Here is a 22,452-nt window from a genome sequence, read left to right as displayed (position 1 = left end):
TCGCGCATGTCCCGGGTCAGAGTGGACGATCAACTTTTCATTGGTTATACTGGAAAGCTTTTGGGACAAGCTGTGAAGAAACAGACTTTGTCTCATTGTATTATTTTAGCTATCTCCGAGTGTTACCGCTTGGTGGGTAAGGACCCTCCGGCTGGCTTGCGGGCCCATTCTACCCAGGGTATGGCTGCGTCTACTGCCCTACAGAGGGGTGTTCCTATTCGTCACATCTGTGATGCAGCCACCGGGGCTTCGGTACATAATTTTGTACGTCACTACTCCCTCGATTCCATCCAAGGGCAGGATCTGGACTTTGGCAAGGCAGTCCTTTATTCCGCAATTTGATTGGATATGCTAAATTTGTGTTCTAAATTCTTTTCCCACCTCCTTGCTTGGTACTGCTTTGGGAGTCTGTCATAGATATGGAATACGTCGTCGGACCATCCCATCGAAAGAACGTTACCAGGTAAGAGAGTAACTTGTTCATTTGAAAGATAGGAATAATATTTTGCCCACCTGTAACTTGTTTATCTTCTGGAACATGTTCACCACTACACAAACTCTAACTACATCTGTCCCCTCTCCTAAGAAGCTTCGACTTTTGGGCACAAGGCCCCATACATCATAGTTATTGAACTTACAAAGTTAAGCCATAATTCTTATTAACTGGTTTCATTCTACTGCATCACGACATAACTTTGTTTAGTTGTCTAAGTTATTGTATGTATTCCTAAAAACCTAAAGGTGGCTGTATATGTTTGCTAATGGAGTAGTGGGATATTACTAACTGCTTGTTTCTGTTTGTGTGGTTTGAGCCTATAATAGAGTAGGTTTGTAATTGCCTGTCTAAATTGATCATTGTGGAACCCTGACCACACTCACTTTCTCCCGAGACTATGCCCTGACCAGCCTTCACACTTAGCTTGATTGGGTTTGCTAACCTCTGAGTTTCCCTGTTCACTATAACTAGCCAGATTCTAGAAATCGCTCTGAACTGTTTCGAATCTGCTTTTCTGATTCTCATCCCCATTACCACAGTTATCTACAGTGTTGCTTCTATCTTAGCAAACAATTGCATAACTGTTTCTAAGGTAACGTTTTGGTGTTCTAATAGTAGTCCCCCAATGTTGAATGTATATGATTGGGTGGTAACTCACCTGAAATGCTCATTGCTTAGGGTGCATCTTAAATGCCTAATAAATAGTTGTAATCTTTGTACTAATCAAACTGGAATTATTGGAGTGCTCTGTGTCTCATTATAGCCCTGCACCACTCTCGCAGCCCTCATGAGTTTAAATCCTTACTGCTTTGCTTCACTGCCAAAATTGGTTGGCCTCTTAAGAATCCACCACCAGGGTTCATTCAGAAAATCCATCTGAACAGCATTCGATTGGACTCGATCAGTAAGTAAAGCACCTAATCCAAGTTCAGGCTTGTTTGGGAAAATTCTCATGAATGTGCTAATTCCCTTCACCTTAGAGACCCCCAGCAACTTTGCTGGATTTTGAGGACTTCATTTTTTTACCTGGAGAGTGTGTGAGCCTTTTTTTCCCCACTCTCTCGTATTTTGATGTGTGTTGTACTCTTGTGTTCTTTGATTATGGAGTTTTAGACATGTGTGTCGCACAACACCCTCCGTGCAGTGACACAGGGAAGCCTTTTTGGGCTCTCCCAAGGTTTAAACACCTTCTCTGGGATAAACTACTGTTTCCCATAGAATATAAGATTAAATTGACTTTACTAGTCTTTTTAAATTCCTAGACCCAGCACACACTATAAAGTGCTGGAGGGGTTATCTAGTATCCCCTGTGTCCATGAACTTGTGTTGCAGTCCAATGCTACCCTTCCTATATAAATGGCCGGTGGCAGTGGTTTTGCAAAAAACTACTTTGATTTTTCCCGACCGTGAACACCAGTAGCTAAAAATTGCGGGAGCCATGTTTTTCAAGATGGTGTCTAAGCCCCCTTTGTTTAAACAGGTCCCAGTCTTCTTTCCTTTTGGAAAGGTCCTTTTTAGAATTTGTCTCTGTGCGCCAAACCAGGTTTGGTCCCTTTGTTCCTAGGCCTTTGGCAGGCTTCAGGACTGAAGACCGCCTCTGGCGCCTGAGTGTCTGAGATGGGCAGGAAGTGAGTGAGGGGCCCACAACTCCCTGTGCTTAGTCTCCTAGGAGACCTAAATGCACTCTGGCCTGATTGGCTGGCTGACTGTCCGGCAAGAACAGCCACTCTGCTGGGTGAGTGGCATCTAGGCTGGAATGAATGGGAGAAAACTGTTCTAAAGGCGTGTCTCTTGGCTTGGAAGGCAGTCGACCACTGGAACGAAAGAACCGAAGACGAGCTGCTGCAACTCCTGGACCGTTGGTTTGCCCGGTGAAGCCCTGCTGCAGTTCCGAATCGCCAATTTCATCTCGACAGACCAGCCCTACAAGGACGACTTCTTCCTTTGAGTTGGTGGGACCAATCAACTCGTAAGCCACCTGTACACCATTCTCTGAGCTGGTTGTATTGTCCTCAGAGTGCTGCAGGAAACCGAATAGCTATGGGAAGGACACCAGTTTTGTGTGCTTGACGACAGCTACCAGAATTGAAGATTTGCCAGCTTTTGTGGCAAGTCCCCCGTGCAGTGCAGGAGTCCCCCCAACGTCCTCCCTCTTGTCCCCACGACTGAAGCTCAGGAACAGCGAGAGCTGCAGGAACAGAAGTCCTCAGCTGCATCTTTTTCTTCAAAATAAGGTACTGTGAAAACCCGACCGAGAGAACTTGCCTCTCACTGCGAAAGTGCGTAAAACTTTGGCAACTTGCAGGCCTAGTCAGCTTATGACCAGACATTTGAATCATTCTTCTATGAACTACTTCTGAAAACCGTGGCAAACATTTTTCCGTTTAACTACCAGAAGTGTTTTTACTTATACAAGACTCTAGCCCATTAACTTTGGCCTTACGATTGCATTGGAACTCCTCCTCTGGTGAACTCAAACTATTAAGAATAATTCTACTATTCGTTTTATTAACTTATGCCTTTTTGCTCCTACTTCAAATGCTCTGAATGCCATTTTGCTACTCCTTCAAAGTAGTTTAAATGCCTCAGAACCAGATAGTTTGAAGTATTTTAGTATATTTTTGTGTGATATTGATTGCCTCCTTTTAGTGAAGGTTTTCTGACTGTGTAATAAATGAATAGGTGTTTTACCAAACCTTGAGTATAAGAGTCTATTTGAATATTTGTGATTGTAGACCTCTGTGTAACCTCATTACAAGTTCACAATCCCTCTTAAGATAAGCCTGGCTGCTTAGCTTGCTACCAAAAACTGTGTGGTACAGACATATACCAAAGGTTGGTTTTGCTTACACCTGTAGTCATAGTTGTATGTAGTGGTCCCAGAGGGTACTGCATGCAAACTTTGCCTAACAAGGCATTGTCTAATGCTGAGCCTGTACAAACTCCCCACCACGGTGGGGAGAGCCAGTGTCTAATGCCCTGGGCAAACCAAGTACAATGAGTCCCTGCCACTGCCCCCATTCACTACATGCCTGATATTGTCCATTGTAGAAATTATTTGATGCACTATTGTTCCCAGGCATGAAGCCTGCCTATGAATCACCTTGCATGTCAGACTCAACAAAAGACTGCAGCTTTAGTGTGGCAACTGCTTCGGTTGGTTTTCCTGGTTAGGAAAGTGGATTGCAAGGTCTCCTGGGACCTGCTTCAGATTTTTCATCAATGATGTCACCACAACCTGTGTGAGGTTGTCTAGTCAAGAGCAGTTGATATCATAAAGATCTATGACTCGAAGGCTCTAGTCTGTCTTATGATCTTTGCTGGACATGTCTCATGAGCGAACCAGTGGTATGGCATGTAGCTTTCTTATTAAATACAAATATTTCAAAGACTGATGGAAAGAAGAAAAATGACCCCAGTGTCGACATTATTTGCTATTTTAGGCATGATTTCATGTGGACCTCCATTTGATGCAAATGGTCAACGCCATTTAAATTTCCAAGATGGTCCTAGGACGACACTGGAAGGTAGGACGGAGGGCTTTAGTTCATTTAGGAAATGTTCATATTGCCATGCAAGATGGGTGCTTACCAGTATCAATTATGGGCGCTACCATTTGGGGTGATGTCAACACCAAGTGTTTATGAAAGTGTTGTTGGCTCATATACCCACACCTGGGCCGCTGTCTAACTATTAACACAGCTGGTCAGTTTAGGTAGCACACTAATGTCACAATAAAAACTACATCATTTGGGATACATGGTCCTTGTCAAAATATTGTCTGAACCCCACCAAGAAAGATATCCTTGGGATCCACAATAAATTCCAAGCAGGCTTTGGCCTTTCCTTAACTCAATGCATGCTTTTGTGGCAACTTTTGTCTTTTATTGTTGTAAATGTTGGAGATGTAATGCACTAAGGAACGCATAGCCGATTCAAAAGTGGCTCCATGCTCAGCTGGCCTAGTCAGCGGGGACTCGGAAGATGTACTGGTTGTCACACTAGAAGTGGTTCAGTCGCTAAAATGGTGTAACATGGAAAAACTCGAGAGTGACCTCACAAATTCCCAATCCTCAAGTGACCTTGACAATTTGGTGAACCCATCTCCTGGCAATGACATTGCAGTGCAAATAGCCATGCAAGGAACAAAGTGTGCATTACTGTCATAAAGATGACTGCAGTAGGACTTGGGTTTCCAAACCCGAGTGAAGCAAGTACTTATCAAGACCGATATCCACCACAGAGATTTTTTTTATATCAGCTGGATGTCTAAAACTCACCAAAGCACATGTTTGATTCCACACAACAATCTATTTGCGACACGGTAAGACACAATAGCCAGGTGTAACTTACTTCAGGAGTACATCAAATGCTTTATTGATGATTTTGACTGGAGAACTAGTAACTTTTGTTTACATTAAAAATATGAGTACAAAATTGCTAATCCAATACGTTCTGCTAATTAAGAACATAGTAATATGTTACGTCTGTCAGTATTCCTCAGAACACTGAAAACACAACTCTTTAAGTAGACCAACCACCACATCAGTTTGCTCCACCCATGACCACTCAATGCACCCATCACCCTGTTAATGTTTACTTACTGTTGCCTCTACTAATGTATCTCACCATTGTATGATTGCCCACCAATGTATCAAAAATGTAAACTGTTAACCTAAGCAACAGCGCCATGATACCTCGGGGCCGCCGAGAGCTTTATATATTTAAATAATAAATATGGTCTGCTAATTATTTTTAAAACAAATTGATCCCTTGTACCACTTTCATAAGATGAGAAAGCATGTTCCTTTTTTGCTTTTTCCCCTTGGATTTTCAAGATCTTGGACCTCTTTTTATGGCAGAGGAACTTTGACTGAAGGCTCCCTGCCGCTGCAACTCATTCATTCATTTTTTTTTTTTTTTTAGGCAAGTCCAACTGGCTCCTAAGACTAAGGGTGCTTTTTAAGCACCCATTTATGCCCAAAGAGGAATATATAACCCTACATTCTCTTAAGAGTGTAGGCGTAATGACGACTAATTTACTTCTGGCTCCACCAGCGTTGCAAGCAAATTTGCTGCATTAGTAGTCAAATGTACTTTTTTGGTACCCATTCAGGTTCTAATGTATTGGGTCCAGTTATTTCCCGTTTGTTTCCTGAGCAGTGCTTTGTTTAGGCTGCCACAAGGCAGGACTAAAATGGCCATTGTGGCCACATAGAAGCTCTTTGAGCACACTGTGCACAGAAGACATTACACATCCTAATGGGATTGTCTTGGTTACCTCGTATTGTATGGATCCAACCTGATTCGGTGGCCACAAAAACCTTTGTTTAAATCCCCTTTGTGTGATTAGTAGGCCATCACTGGTGTATATGGGTTATCTAGGTGAGGGACCCTTTTCAACGGGTTTACTTGCGTGCTAGATGACCTTTGTTCTGAAGAATTGGTTGCTGTATTTGAAGGATCGGATCTGCCCATACAGGCTTGTTTCTGCGTCCTGGGCTTAGCTGCGAATTGGATTTGCCGCTGCTGGACTTCTATCCAGCGCTTTCTTTGCCCGCCACCCCTAGTCTTCATCATTGGCTGCACTGGCTTGGACCATTTCCATGGCTGTTTTATTGCCACATTCGTAGTGCAACTATGTTAATATTATATACAAGTAGAACATCACTTTCCTTGCATAAGTGTGTGTATCAAAATATCCATAAAAAGACATTTAGCGCAGTCGTTTTTGCTTTTTTCAGTATTTCACTTAAGTGAGTTTGGCAGCATGTGGCACAAGCTACAGAAAATCTCTTCAGGGAAAGTGATGTTTTCCTGCTCCAGCTTGTCAATCAGTTTGTTTCAAATCCCAGGCCAAACTAGTAAGCAGTCTTTCCTTTTGGGGTAGGTGGGTGTAAGATGTACAGTGGTAAAACACTTTTTAGAAGTGCTTGTTCCATTTCTGTGTGCGATTTATACACACACACACGACAGACACAAATAAATGTTGACTGCAAGAAGCATTGTGTGTAACATGCATATGTCCTACATGGATCTACTAATGGAATGCCTTTGTCAACACCTATATTTAAGTAAAGTATGTGGGTTGCAATGCTCTGGACTAACCACACAAGATGGCAGTAGTTCTGAAACTTATATCAATTTTAGAGTTGCATGTTATGCATCATCTATTTCCAGTGAGTACGTTTTCCCCTTTGGCAGGGTTCTGCACCATTTGGCTCTCCAGATGTTGTGGGGTAAGTTCCGTCAATACTACTCGGCAAAGTCCATGGTGAGGGATCATGGGAGTCGTAGTACAAAACATCTGCAGAGCTGCATCAGCCTCATAGTGTTAATGCCACACTAATGATGGCCAAATGAGGCAAGTAATGATTTGCTCTTTGGATTCGGAACTGAATCTACATCCTGGGAAGAAGCCTGCAAGATTTGAATTTTAGGGGCCCTACTGATTGCATGGCTGCCTAAATGTTGAATGCAGTGACCATGTCCTTTGTAACTCCATTGCCCCACTTCCACATAATTCTGCAAAGTCAGTTGCTAAGCTACACTTGTGGAGCAATCTGAACAAAGGAAAAGGCTCAGAGCCAAAGACTGGTCATGAGGAAATCCTGCTGTAACCTGCTAGTCCCTTAGTCTTCTCCTGGCCATAAAGCTTTGCCCAGTTAACTATGGAACTCGGTCGGTCTTGCCAAGCCATGCTTCAGTGAGTTTGTAATGGATACCAAACCTCCTAGAGCTATTGAATCTTCTTAAACACATGTTGAAAGGCCAAAAGATTAGTCTTATCGTTTACCTTGGCCCTTAGCACAGTTTCCTTAAAATGAACTACCCGCTAGTCTCATTTGCTTCTACACAAGCATACTCTTAGTAGGAAAGGAGAACAAGCCAATGTTTAGCTGTGCATTTTTGCTAAAGACCTAAGCACTAGGCTGTGTGATTCATGTGCTCAGGAGTCTTTGTTCTTTGCGCTGCAATGGTATGTACTGTTTTCCCATCAACTGAAGGGAGTCCCAAGCATATTCATTCATTCATTTTGTAATTTGCTATAGCGCGTTGCACCATAATTATGGTCCAAACGTGCTTTTGGTTGAACACCTTTGCAGAAGCCGTTTAAGTTATGCAAGGATGGCCAAGACCCTGGTAGTCGACCATGTCTAAATGGAGTGTATATGGAGGCAGTGGAGGAATACTATGGACTAAAGGGGGAGCTTGTGTTTAAGGAGATGGTTATATGGTAACCTACAGTTCGAATTTTCAAAACCAAAAAAGTGATGGGTGGAAGGTTTTGAATAAATCTAAACCACGGCATTGCTCTGGGCAACCTTCCACACCACTGTTTTTTAGCCTGTCTGCGCCATTGCAAAAGGGGTCCAGCCGTTTGCAAATCAGTCAGGTACTGCCACCAATGGGAGCAGCCCTGCCCAAACTGCTAGGCCAGGTCCACTCTGCACTGAAACGCAAGCAACCCCAGACAGGTTTCGGCCTTGTTGGGTCTCCTCAGTGAGGTGCAGCTTGGTTCGAATTTTTGTCATTAAAAGTAACTTAATTTTAATGGAAGAGATGATGTGCATTATTGTGTGTCCGCACATGCAGGGTTCGTGAATTTAGACCATCCCTTCTGCTAAGTTGCAAAGGTGCGGTGTGGGCGGTTGAGAAATGGGTTAGCTGTACAAACAAAGTCTATTTCCTGGGTTCAATCTATGTACAAGTTTCAGCGCTGTGTTTCACAGGAGATCTAAGTGCTCATGAATGCATAATACTCACCCTCTGAGAGGTTCTTGGAGTGAGAGATTGCCCATATAGTGGGGTCAAGTCAGGCTGGAGGTGTACTAGACTATTTATTTGGATGGCAACCAGAAAGATAGGCCGATGCAATTGGAACAAAATGTTTGTACAGGGAGTATTGTGATTTATTATTGTGTACTATTACAGCCAAGTGAAATATAATCCTTTCCTTGTCTGTTTAAATGAGAGCTCAGTTTTGGTTGGAGAGCTCCACGTTTTAGCTTGTGAAAACTTGGTGACTTCTATCGCTCAACTGATTAAATGCTTCATTTCTGTGTCATTCTTCAAAACCATATTGCAGTGTTTACCACCTGACTGGTAGTCTAACTCAACCAAGCAAGAGAAATCACAACTGACCTACTACTTTGTTTCAGTCTTGTTCACACTGTTTCACTCTGTACCTTTCTGTGATTGACAACTTGTTGGGCACTTGCTATGGGAATGTATTTACTTGTCCGTAACAAGAGATTCATCTCAAGATGGTTACTCTGGTGACTGGAGTCGCTTCAAGAAATTCCAGTTAAGCCATACCTGAAGATATAGCTATGTCTAGGTATTGGTCTTTTAGTGAAGCCTCCTCTTCATTCCTGATCATCCAGTCTGGTGCAGCGGAAAGTTCAAGAAGTGACTGCTAGCGGGCAAAGGTATTCACAAGCGGCTTAGTGATCTATTTTTTATAAACCCTAAGCAGAAGAGAACTTGCTCAACCAAGGATTATACATATCCCTTTGTGCAGCTAACCTTGTTCACTGGTGTGAATAGCTATTGAACCATGTGTATCCTTTGTGTTTGTGTGCCTCTGACACTAAGCTGCATGACCGTTTTGTTTTTAAATATCTGTAGCGGCCTTCTTATATTGAGCTGAAAAACATTATGGAGGATGTTCCAGACATTGATAAGAATTTGTTGGAGTCGTTTGATAAAGAACTTTCAGTGACCCCTCAATCGGAAAAGGAAGAGGAAGCGAGGGAGGATAAGTTCAAGCGCCTCCTCAAAGGCTGTATTGGGGTAAGTTACCAATGCAATGCATGCATACTGGCTGCATTATAATTTTTTGTGAATTATCTTGGACATAGATTTAATTTATTTTGATTGTTTGTATTGGCCTCTAGTGGGGGTAAAGGGAAGTGTGGTGGTTTGTGCCCCAGACTTGTCTTGAAAATATATGAATTCATGGTTCCTAACCATCTGCAGAGAAGACTTAAACGTGGGGAGAAGCATGCAAAATAAGATTTTGACACCTGCACTTTTCTGGCGAGATTCAATGCATGCTAATGGATAGTCCATCCTAATAGGCTGGTTCACTTATAGGATGTTTTTGTTTTGGGAATATGGAGGACTTTCATAAACCTTTTCTCTCAACCACATCTCTTGGGCAAGGGATCCTCCTCTTCAGAAGCTTTAAATAATTCTGCCACTGGTCCAGACTATCCCAGAATTCTCAGAACATTTTTATGTAGGTTTGGTCTCCTCTATTTGTGTAAACATGACTTTTTAGTGCATGTTGCCTTTGGAAAGGGTTGCCAGTCTTTACATTTTTCTAATGTCTGTTTGTGGCCGGATGACCGAAAGCAGGGTGTTAGTTTAGGTCACCACGGTTTACTTCCAGGCTGCTTCCATTAGTTCCAACAGATCTATCATCATTGGTGTGGTATATTTGCATAAAGTTTCATGCTTGTCGGGAGTCATTTCTGAAGGCTTATGTTCAAGCCCCAAAATCAAGACCTCTTTCTAGTTAAGGTTTGGATTCCTTCAAACGTTCTGCGGCTTATCTAGGTTAAGACACACCACTAAGGAGAGAAGTGGTGAAACAAATAAAGTTTGAGTATATTATTCAGAATAAAGGGCTGTCCCTGAATTATTTAGTTACGAGTGCTTTAATCATCTGGTTACCACATAAATGAATTTAACAGTACTGGCACACTGCAAGCAAACTAATTATAAATAATAGAGATTTCTGTTCATAGGTGGCGAGGAAGTATAGTTTCCATAGGGGTTGTGAATTCCTGAAATGCTTTAGAAGCTCCATTTGCTGTGCTTCAGTTTATAGATACAGTGCACACTGCTTTATAGAGTCATTTTCAAATGAACTGTTATACAATGCTCGATTTAGCCCTTGGCATTGCCCGGAATGCTGATGGCAAAGAAATATTGTAAGCCCTCCATTGCTTGGTTTTGCAATTCTGGCTCAGTGTGGGCTGCATTAGAAAAGCCCTTTGCATGTTAACACTAATTTGCTTTTCTGTGAGTCCGTTCTATTATGGCCATGTCCCTGAAAACCCCATTTTGTGTTTCAAAGTAGGACACTAACATAAATCAGAAATAATGTTATTGCACAAGGTTTAGACGAGCCTATATTCCGTAGATGGTTTAAATATTTGAATGATAATGGTCTACCATCAAGCCATTTCTGTTTTATTTATTTTTATTTTTTGAAAGCTCGCTGGATTAGGTGTCCTATTTCTTGCTAGCGAGTACTCAATTTCTTGACGGATTAACAAGCTCCTTCTCCTGAGCATTTCATGGGTTGCCTGTGGGATCTAAATGGCACCTGGTTTTGAGTCCTCGTATTTGTCTTCTTTGTTTGCGGAAAGCTGAAATGTGCCTTTCTGGTAAAAATGACGTCCTAAGGTTCCTTTTGTTTCCTTGTTGGAGCTTTGCTCTTAGGTTTTCTGGCCCCACGTTCCCTCTTATTTTCTCATATTATTGATCTTTTTAGGTTACTTGGGACCACAGTGTGCCTAGACACTGGTAATTGTATATCCTCATTATTATTGTTTAACATTCTCTACGCTCTAAGTTGGCTGCTCATATTGGGTGTGCCATCCGACTATCTGGCTCATGTGACCACCACAGGCCCTAATACTGCCCTACATTCAGCAGCCACACAGGAGCCGTATGCCCGCCTTCATCCCCCCACACTGAAGTCCCAACCTAATGCCACTCATAAAGTATTTAATAACTACCCTCCTCTCCTATAAATGCACTGTTGCTTTTCCCTCGCCTTTAGCTCTGAAAACTGTTATGGCCCATGGAACAGCACCCTCCTCAAAATACCAGACACACCCGTTTGTGCACAATTTAATTGACACTTTGTGAATGCCTCTTGAACATACACCCAAGCTGGCCATTAGCTGTTCCAGTGCTCGTTCTCTCATGAAATACTTCCTTGAGATATATTTCATCGAATCTCTTCACTCTGTGACTTTATATTTATAACAGAAATCTGGGTTACTAACTGCTGAGGCCTGATCATGTACAAACCACTCTGCCATCATATAAAATGTTAAACGACCCATTCCTCAAGGTGGAGGCATTGCTCTTACGTATAAAGACATTTCTGGGCCTTCTGACTCTGTATAATATGCACAACATCTAAATCTAAACGGTCTTATTAGTCCAGATTCGTTTTTTAGCGCAAAGTAAACAAAAATAAGGTTTCTAAAGGAGCGTCCTGCCATTTTTTTCTGGCTTTCCCTTAACTATTTTTACTTTTATATTCATAACCGACTCGGGTGTCTTGTCTGCCCCAGCCTGCCCCAGCGCATGTTTCCCCCCATCAGGCGTTGGCAGGTGTTCCCCCTGCGGCGGTTGCTTCCCTGCATCAGATCCTCATTCGCTCGGCCTCCAGTGCTTAGGCGTGGACCATCGGTGGGAAGACGGCGCAGCATGCCACTCGCTTACACCGTGCACATTGAAGAATCGTTTGGCTCGTTGGCGGGAGATCATCTCTGCTTCCCATCCAGACCATCTGAAGAACTTCATGAGAAGAAGCAAATCGGATATGGTAAGTGAGAAACTTTTCCAAAGCACCCTATAAGAGGAATTCCTTCCCAGGGAATCCTCAGAGCGGGAGGGGTTCTAAGGACCCTAGTACCAGCCAGCGTCTCGAGGCTCAACGAGCTACTGGTCTCCGGAGCAAGGGGGCCTGCAGGTCCTCCGGAGGCATCGGCTGAGCGATGGAAATGCTCTGACACCGGGATTCGTTCCAAGGGGCATACACGCTCTAGTACCGGCCTAGGCTCGAGGGGACGCTGGTACCTTTACCGACTACTGGACACATGTCCGGGACTCCAAGCCCACCGGGGATCTCGCAAGAGGTTGCATCCAGCACAGAGTTCACGTTCGAGGGCCCTTGGGTGTCTCAGAGGGTGGCCATTTATGCAGCAGGAGCAAGTATGGAACTACCAGCCCGACAAAGCCAGATTTCACAGGTGAGGAAGATGACCTTGAGGCCTCAGCGTCAGCAAAAGCTTTTCACGATTAGATGCAGGGCCTGGTGGAATTCTGGGGTTTTCTGGCGCCGCAACAGGAGCAACCAGAGTCTGGGGTGCTCGCAGAAGTGATGGCCCTTAGGGCGCATAGCAAATCAGGCATACCCTTGCAGAAGGATGTGTAGAAGAAGGGTTCGCTGAAGCCTCACTTGGCACAACCGGTCAACAAGAGGTTGGACGCAAAGTACAGGTTGGTGGAAGTGGAGGTCTATTCTACTCTTTTTCCATCCCGCAGCCCCACTCCTACGTCATCACAGCAGCATCAATGTACGCAAAACACCAGTCCTCTAACATCAGGATCTTCGGCAGCAGCCCTCCTTGGGAAAGAGTATAGACAATTGGAGTCCTGTTGTAAAAAGGTCTACCAACATTCGGGCCTACACCTCTGGCAAGCCAACACGGATGCAATATTCGAAGCTGCCAACCAAAAGTTGTGAAGGGAGACGTCCTACCCAGACCTTCAATCACATAAACAGGCAGCTATCAAGGCAGGCCTGGCTGAAGGCAAATTAGTGGCCCAGGATTTTCTTGAGTCTACGGTGGCTGATATCGACACATCTAGTCGAGGCACCTGCCTGGCTACCGACATGTGCAGAGCAGCATGGTTGCATGCTACTAGATTGAATGCAGACGTCCAGGACAGAATACTGGATCTTCATCTCAAAGGGGCTGAGCTCTTCCACTCCTCCACGGATGAGGCGCTCAATACAGAAAGACCATTTTGCAAACCGTGAAGTCGCTGGCAATCCTAGCCAAACCACTGCTGAAAGCGTTCGGTCAGTCACAGGGGAGGTCGGACCAGAGGAGCAGGGAGTGTTTCAGGACTGCCGTGCCAGGCAGCCAAACAGATCGACCAATTCACAAAGGCTTAAGTATCCAGTCCCCCCTCAGAAACTAAGAAGCAATGAGGGTGGCATCCAAATCCATCCCATCTTCCCAGTGGGGGGCAGACTCCCTTCATGAGATGCAGTGATGTCCCTCTTCAGACCCCTGGGTACTTTCTGTGGTTTCCGGGGGGGGTGTCGACTTCAGTTCCCTCTCCTCACCCAGTTTCGCCCCCTCTGTTACAGGTAGGCTCACCAACCCTGTCAAATTACTTTCCTGATACAGAACAGGATGGTGGAGGAAGTAACTCTGTATCAGAGGGTCTCTGGCTACTATTCCAGAATTTTTGCCATCCCCAAAAAGAACCAGGTGGTACTCAACCTATCTTTTCTCAACCATTAACTTCCTCTCCAAAAATTCAAGATCACGCCAGCGCAGATCCTGGAGGCTCTCTGCAAGGGGGATTAGATGTGCTCTCTCGACTTCAAGGATGCCTATTTGCATGTCCCAATTTGGCAGTCATGCAGGCCGTTCCTGCCGTTCACAGTAATGGGGAGGCACTTCCAGTATTGAGTGCTGCTATTTGGCCTCAACTTGGCTGGTGAATAAGATAGCGGCACTGCTCTGGGCCAGAGGTCATCCCATATATCAATATTTGGATGACTGGCTGGTCAAGCACAGCATGCAGGAAGGGGCTAGCCACACCTTGGAGTGCCCAATAGATCTTCTCTACAACCTTGGTTTTTTCAGTACACCAGACCAAGTCTGAGACCAACGCAGTCCTTGATATTCTCCAGCATGGGGTTTGGCATGGATCCACTTGCTCATGAATATTCCCTGTCTTCAGACTGGGAATCCTCGGTAAAGAACAAATCAGTTTGTTTGATTTCTGAACTGTCTTTCGCCTAACAACCATTCACTGATTTCTGGGTCATACTGGCCCTCTACCTAAGCCCCTCCTCTGGCAGCCATCTTCAGATTTTTATCGCACGTTCAAGTGTTGGGAGTCCTCGTGCTTTGCTCTCGAGGTTTTACTGCATTTTGCGCTTTTTCCAAGAGTTTACTTTTTTCGGTCATCGAGCCTTGTGCACCATTGTTCCTCCTTCGGATTACCGTGGACCCGTTTTCGGATTCTTCAGCTCCCCTCAAGGGTGAATTTCATAGTTTCCTTTGTGGATGATTTCCAGAAGCTTCTTCAATGCCTACGCTGCGTGGACATGTCGGAGGAGGACTCAGCACCCCTTTTCAAAATTTGCCCCACCGGTGGCTTCTGGAATGTGTTTTAGGACGACGGACATTCACTGTGCCTTTACTGCCTGCACTTGGACACGACGCACATGGAAGATGACTGCATCTTGTCAGATGGTGCCCCGCACCCTGAACGAGTGGCTGCAGGCCAAGGTCCCTGCTCTGGGTGAGTCCTGGCAGCATGCCTCCCCTGCCCAGAAGAAAGTTGAGCGGTCTTCTAAGACCTTTGAGGACACCTCTCCCACGGGGGTCCAACAAAAGGCTAAGCACCGAGAGTCCACTGTCACCGGGAGCGCCGCTGCGACGGGCTCCTCGGCGGTCAGGGCGAGTACAGTGTCTTGGGCGGCTTCAATCGCGAGTCCGGCGCTCAAGATCTTCGAAGAAGAGGACGTCGGACCATCCGGGCAAACACTTGGAGAAAACCCAGACTGGCCCTCTGGAGAAGGCCAAGGGGGAGCGGGGCTCAGACCCTCACCCTCCCACCTAAGGCCGCAGACTCAACCAAGGCCATGAAGGTCCAGGTACATCTGTCAAAGGCCCAACCTTCCATCGAAGGAGTGGTGGTGTCCCTCGCAAAGGCCGCCGTGGCGGATCCGCAGGGCACAGCCCCGAAGGCGAAAGTATCCCTGCCTGCCAGGAGTCCTCTTTTCAGCCCATTGAAAAGACACCAGAGAAGAGGCCTATCCTTTCACTGAAACCATCCCCCTTGGTCGCACGGAAGGGGGGGCACGGTAGCCCACCAGGGCACGGATATCTCTTCAGACGAGGAGCTTACCAACCTCCAGACCTTCCCGGAGGAATGATGTGTCGAGAGTAGGCCCTTCGCGGATCACGAGGGTGATGAAGGTGACGACGAGGAGCAGCAGGGCGGGGAGGGCTTGGAGGACCAGCCTGGGCCGCAAACGCCTTCTCCGTCGCCTCAGCATCCACCTGGAGATAGCTCAGTGGACATTTTCACTGCCTTGCATGCTCTATGCTCGGAGATCCAGACAAGGATGCCTATTTCACTGACGGCCCCTACCCGCGGCGCCAGTACCATCAAGGGAACCACCAGTCAAGAAGAGGAAAGTTCACCCTCCGCCTCCTTGCCACCCCTCGTCTCCCTTTGTCATACCCACCCCCCACCGAGGGATGAGACTGATCCAGACACAGCGACGACTGGTACGGACGACTGCAGATTGGTGGGGGGTGGAAATCTCCTGTCTCCACCTCAGAGTTTCACTACCCAACGAGATTGGCTCGTTTCACGCCATGATCTACAGGGCCTCAGAGCTATTCCAGCTTGTCCCTGAGGAGAAGAGGGTTTCATATACCAACGCTGCGAGGCGAAGAGGAAAATTGTACTTTCGATCCCACTATTGGATGACATTTGGGACGAGGGGTTGTCTCTCATGAAGAACCCTTCCTCTGCCCCAGCGAAGAGGGACCGTTCTGAGAAGTACAGGTTGCCGGACTCCGCGCCTAAGTGCTTGCGGCCCAACTGTCTCCGGACTCTGTCGTTTCGGCAGCAACCAAGAAGTAGTCTTCGGGATCCTCCTCTTCGACGGCCTCCTCTCCCCCGGACAGTGAGGGGAAGCAGTTGGATGCCATGGGGTGTAGAATTATCACGTCGGCAGCGACTACCATCAAGGCTGCCAATGCTCTTGCCATTGTGGCGCATTATGACCTGGAGCTTTGGTTCAAGATCGCTCCCATCCTGGACTTCCTTCCCAACGACAAGAGGGCGCAAGCTTTGGAGATTCTACAGGAAGGCGAGGTGGCATCGGACCATGCCATTACAGTGGCCACGGACATTGCTAACAGTGTTCTGCCAAATGGGCATCAGCGTTTGGCGGCGTCGGCGGGGCTGGCTGAGGGCCACTAATTTTCGCCGGGATGTTCAGTCAAATGTGTTGTACGTGCCCTTCGACAGGGACAATTTGTTCGGGAAGAGCGTGGATGACTCTCTTCAAGCCATCAAGGCGGACACTGAGACGGCTTTTTCCTTGGGCATGCTTGAACAGCGACGGCTGTCCTTTCGGACAAGGTTCTTCCAAAGGATTCGCTGGAGGAGCTTCGTCCTACCGTTGGCCCTCCTGCTCTTCAGCCCATGAGACCTACAGGGGCTGTGCCAAATCTGGAGGACGACGTAGTCGCCACCAAGGTCCCCAAGGAAGTGCTTCAATGTCAAAATAGGATTGAACCGGCCATGGCGTTGGGCCCCCACCCCTGCACTCCGGTGGCTGGCCGGCTGGTGAACTTCGTAAGCATGTGGAAGAGCATCTCCACCAACCGTTGGGTGCTGGATGCTCTCGCCCACGGACACACCCTGGAATTTCACTGGAAGTGTCCCAATATACCACCAGTGGCCCGGCAGGAAAACCATTTCCCTCATCTGCTGCTGGAGGTGCCGGCCATCCTAAAAAAGGGAGCGATAGAGCTTGTTCCAAAGATGCTCCGGAGTATACTCTTGTTACTTCCTCGTCAAAAAGGATGGAGGCCCATCCTAGACCTGTCTGAACAAGTACATTAAGTCCCAAAGGTTCTGTATGTTGACTCTTCAGCACATACTAGGACAGCTAGAAGAGGGGGACTTTCTGTCATCGCTAGACTTTGAAGGTGCTTACTTTCACCTCCCCATCCACAAGGGTCACCAAGTTTCTGCGATTCGTGGTTAAAGGGCAACATTACCAGTTCAAGGCCCTTTCCTTCAGATTGAAGACGGCTCCATGGGTTTTCATCAAGTGCCTGGCGCCGGCACAGCTGCGTCTACCAGGGTGTTAGGCAGAATCCTGTGCAGTTCTCTTAGGGAACACTGCAAAAAGATTAAGACCACAGGTGTTGGCAGTAAACCCACTTGGTAGCAGTCTGTACCACACAGATTTACCGGGTAGCTGTGGCTGAGCAGTCAGACTTCTCTCAAGAAGAATAGGGCAGTATATAGAGAATACACATTAGGTACAAAAATACAGTAGCACAAGCAAACACTTACCAGAGCTTTGGTATAAAAGTATATAATTATTTAAAGCAAAAACAAAGAGGTGATGGCTGGAAGGTTTAGAATGAATCTTAACCACTGGCATTGCTCTGGGCAACCCTCCAGACCACCGTTCTTCGCCTGCCAAGCCATTACAGAAGGGGAAAGACCATATGCAAATCAGGCTTGGCCCCACCCCAAAAGGGGCAGTCCAGCCCGAACTGCTGGGTCACATCCCTTCTGCACGAGACCACAAGCATCCCCAAACATGTTTCGCCCTTGTTGGGGCTCATCAGTGAGGAGTAGCTTGGATCTCTAGGCCCAGCAGACACGGGACCCACGTCTGGGCATACCCGTCCCACTCGGGGTGACAAAGCAAAAACAAAGAGGTGATGGCTGGAAGGTTTAGAATGAATCTTAACCACTGGCATTGCTCTGGGCAACCCTCCAGACCACCGTTCTTCGCCTGCCAAGCCATTACAGAAGGGGAAAGACCATATGCAAATCAGGCTTGGCCCCACCCCAAAAGGGGCAGTCCAGCCCGAACTGCTGGGTCACATCCCTTCTGCACGAGACCACAAGCATCCCCAAACATGTTTCGCCCTTGTTGGGGCTCATCAGTGAGGAGTAGCTTGGATCTCTAGGCCCAGCAGACACGGGACCCACGTCTGGGCATACCCGTCCCACTCGGGGTGACAAAGCAAAAACAAAGAGGTGATGGCTGGAAGGTTTAGAATGAATCTTAACCACTGGCATTGCTCTGGGCAACCCTCCAGACCACCGTTCTTCGCCTGCCAAGCCATTACAGAAGGGGAAAGACCATATGCAAATCAGGCTTGGCCCCACCCCAAAAGGGGCAGTCCAGCCCGAACTGCTGGGTCACATCCCTTCTGCACGAGACCACAAGCATCCCCAAACATGTTTCGCCCTTGTTGGGGCTCATCAGTGAGGAGTAGCTTGGATCTCTAGGCCCAGCAGACACGGGACCCACGTCTGGGCATACCCGTCCCACTCGGGGTGACAAAGCAAAAACAAAGAGGTGATGGCTGGAAGGTTTAGAATGAATCTTAACCACTGGCATTGCTCTGGGCAACCCTCCAGACCACCGTTCTTCGCCTGCCAAGCCATTACAGAAGGGGAAAGACCATATGCAAATCAGGCTTGGCCCCACCCCAAAAGGGGCAGTCCAGCCCGAACTGCTGGGTCACATCCCTTCTGCACGAGACCACAAGCATCCCCAAACATGTTCGGGCTGGACTGCCCCTTTTGGGGTGGGGCCAAGCCTGATTTGCATATGGTCTTTCCCTTCTGTAATGGCTTGGCAGGCGAAGAACGGTGGTCTGGAGGGTTGCCCAGAGCATTGCCAGTGGTTAAGATTAAGTCTAAACCTTCCAGCCATCTCCTCTTTGTTTTTGCTATGTCACCCCGAGTGGGACGGGTATGCCCAGACGTGGGTCCCGTGCCTGCTGGGCCTAGAGACCCAGGCTACTCCTCACTGATGAGCCCCAACAAGGGCGAAACATGTTTGGGGATGCTTGTGGTCTCGTGCAGAAGGGATGTGGCCTAGCAGTTCGGGCTGGACTGCCCCTTTTGGGGTGGGGCCAAGCCTGATTTGCATATGGTCTTTCCCTTCTGTAATGGCTTGGCAGGCGAAGAACGGTGGTCTGGAGGGTTGCCCAGAGCATTGCCAGTGGTTAAGATTAAGTCTAAACCTTCCAGCCATCTCCTCTTTGTTTTTGCTATGTCACCCCGAGTGGGACGGGTATGCCCAGACGTGGGTCCCGTGCCTGCTGGGCCTAGAGACCCAGGCTACTCCTCACTGATGAGCCCCAACAAGGGCGAAACATGTTTGGGGATGCTTGTGGTCTCGTGCAGAAGGGATGTGGCCTAGCAGTTCGGGCTGGACTGCCCCTTTTGGGGTGGGGCCAAGCCTGATTTGCATATGGTCTTTCCCTTCTGTAATGGCTTGGCAGGCGAAGAACGGTGGTCTGGAGGGTTGCCCAGAGCATTGCCAGTGGTTAAGATTAAGTCTAAACCTTCCAGCCATCTCCTCTTTGTTTTTGCTATATAATTATTTAAAAACACACTTGTAAAAATACACTAACACTAATATGGCAAGCAAGTTCAAACACAGTCACTATCAATGTATACCCCTCCCTAGTTACTTATTAGACAAGTCTTAGATTGAAAACACCACTTATGTGCAGACAGAGGTGAGCGCTTAACCTAAGATGGTACTCCAATAAGTTAGTTAAAAAGGGAGGGAAAGGCAGACTTGGGAACGTACACAATACTAACACTTTTAAATGAACCACAGCAAGTCAGAAAAGGCAGGGTCTACTGTAGAGCAAAAAGTTCATAGGCCAGACCCACTCTTGGAGAGAGCAAGGCGGAATGTGCCCAAGATCACACAGTTGAAGTACACTTTGGAAGTCTTTGCAGATAGTTCAAAAAGGGGTTATATCAGTTCAGTAAAGTTAGGTTATCCAGCCTAGGGTCAACCCAGTTGGAAAGGCAAGGATTTAAGGGACACCTCACACACACCGTTGAAAGGGCGGCCAGGCGGACACAGTACCTTAAGTGGAGAGGACATTCCAGCGGGGGCAGTTGTTCCTGGCAGCGGGTGCAAGTCATGGCTTCGTCCAGAGGAAGAGGTGATCTCGACGTGGAGGAAAGCTGAAGGTCGTTGCACTGCCAGGGAAGAAACCAGCCGCAGAGTTCTCTGGTTAAAAGGTACTACCCTTTTATTTGCGGTAGTGGTGAAAACGTGGTTATCCGGCCGCCGGGGTGCTTGGCACAGGCAATTCGACCACGAGATGATCCAGAAGGCGAAAAGAGGGCGAACTGGTTATCCCCACCAGCTCAAAGGAAAGACTCTCTTGGAGGAAGATCTTCTCTGTCGTCGAGAAGTGGTGAGTTCGGTTCAGCAGGGCTCCACCGGTGGTGTCTTCGTTGTATGTCGACTCAGCTTCTCCCTCTTCGGATTCTTTAGGTCCTGTGGTGACTTCTGAAGTTCCAGTCCCAAAGGCCCTACTTTTATGCAGAAAAACCCCCATTCATCAGCCTAGCTGTCACGCACACATGCTAAGTGGTGAGCCGGGTGGCTCACCACTGGGCCAATCAGAGTGGAGTGCGACTTGGGTTGCCGAGGCAAGGCAGTCCAGGGTGCCTAAACCCCCCTCCTAAGAAACCCAGAGTGGGCACCACTTGGGGGGCTTCTGTGGAGAAGCCCGCCAAAAAAGTGGAACAAAGGGCTTGACCTGGTTTGGAGTTACAGAAGCGAACACAGATGCCATTTTGGCACCGAGTTCTGGCAAAAAATCCCAACTGGTGAATTTAATTAATTTAATAAACCGGCGGTATGTTTGAGGCTGGAAAAGTGGTAGCCTCAAACAATGGGCGGTTAAATATTAAAAGTAGTATCCACTGCCACCAGCCAAAACTCGATCAGGGGGGACTGGACAGTGCCCCCTCGAACAACAGACCCCGGGGCAATCGAATTGCCCCTACCAGTACGTCCACAATATGATGGTTTGTACTGGTTCTGTTCACAAATTAGGACTAGTAAAGCCAATGGTGACTTTACATGCCCTGGGAGACGGTAGTCAGTCCCAGGGTATGGAGTCTGTTTGGGGGGGGTCACTATGACACCCTACACGTACCAAAAACGCATGAAGCCCTATGGAGTAAAATACCCCATATCCCATAAAACACATACAAAGTCAAAGGAACACCTCAAATCATGTCTAAGAGTGGGAGTAAGAGTCTCACTCTTAGCAGGCGAAAAAAATAAACCCCAAAAATCCAGCAAAGCTGCTGGGGGACTCGCTAGGTTTGGGAAATTAGCCTTAATAGAGAATTCTCCCTTACAGAGGGATCCACGTATTCCCTTACCTGGACGACAGGCTCATCCGGGCAAACTCAAAGGACATCGCCGTCGAACACACAGCGAGGACCGTCCAACTCCTGACGGATCTGGGGTTCTCAGTGAACTATGTAAAGTCCTGCTCGACTCCATCGCAGGACGCGCTGTTTCTGGGATCCCCACTCAACAGTGTCGTGCCTGGTGTCTCCGTCGGAGGAAAGGATAGCTGCCATTTTGGGCAAGGTGCAACAGCTGTTGACACTGAAGGTCGCCACTTTGAGATCCATCAGTCTCTGCTTGGCATGATGTCCTTGTGCATCTACCTCATCCGGCTATGCAGGCTGCAGAGGCACCCACTACAGCAGTTCCTCGATGGCCATTGGATACAAGTGTCGGGAAGCTTTCAGGACAAGATCAAGCTCGGCGAGAACTTCCGTGGAGCGATGCAGTGGTGGGTAGTCCGCTCAGTTGTCCGGAGGCGCCGATTTACAGACCCCACCGCACTAGGAGACTGTCGCAACGGACGCTTCAAGGGGATTGGGTCCCCCGACGTATTCCATATCTATAACAGGTAATGTCCACAGCTGTGCTGCTTTGGAAAATCTTCGGCGTCTGCGTCTACTTAGTCTATAATCCCGCGTCCGGGCTTCAAGAAATGCGGGAACTGTGGGTCCAAGATGTTGGTCACGGACTCGCACGACACCTGCCTCTGGTGTGGGGGAGGCCCACAATACGGACGACTGTCGACTGCCAGTCGCTCACGGCAAAGGCCTTGCGGGAACGCAAGAAGAAGCTGTCGGTAGGTCGGGTGTCTAAGCCCCGGAAGTTGAGGTCTGTGGGGCTTTCGACGGATGACTCGAGAGGCGACTCTCCTCGTCATCGTCGGAAGTCCAGTGAGTCTCCTTCCAGGAGACGGTCTCGCCTCACCTCCGCCTCTTCGAGGCATTCCCGGAAGCGCCGGCATCGGTCGCCTTCCCCGTCCTCTTCCGACGACTCCGTA

General features: G+C 47.6%; 1 protein-coding gene across 1 annotated transcript in view; it reads left to right on the top strand.

Annotated features, from left to right (window-relative positions):
- Nucleotides 1-22,452, top strand: part of LOC138468291 (exportin-5-like) — a 1,210,104-nt gene that overhangs the window by 1,156,751 nt on the left and 30,901 nt on the right. The window contains exon 30 of the mRNA XM_069608777.1: nt 9,128-9,292. Within this exon, the coding sequence (XP_069464878.1) occupies nt 9,128-9,292 (165 nt within the window). The remainder of the gene's footprint in view (nt 1-9,127; nt 9,293-22,452) is intronic.

Source organism: Ambystoma mexicanum, chromosome 4q (assembly GCF_040938575.1).
Source record: "Ambystoma mexicanum isolate Mex_15411 chromosome 4q, UKY_AmexF1_1, whole genome shotgun sequence".
NCBI classification, from domain to species: domain Eukaryota; kingdom Metazoa; phylum Chordata; class Amphibia; order Caudata; family Ambystomatidae; genus Ambystoma; species Ambystoma mexicanum.
This window is presented reverse-complemented; position numbering and strand designations above follow the sequence as displayed.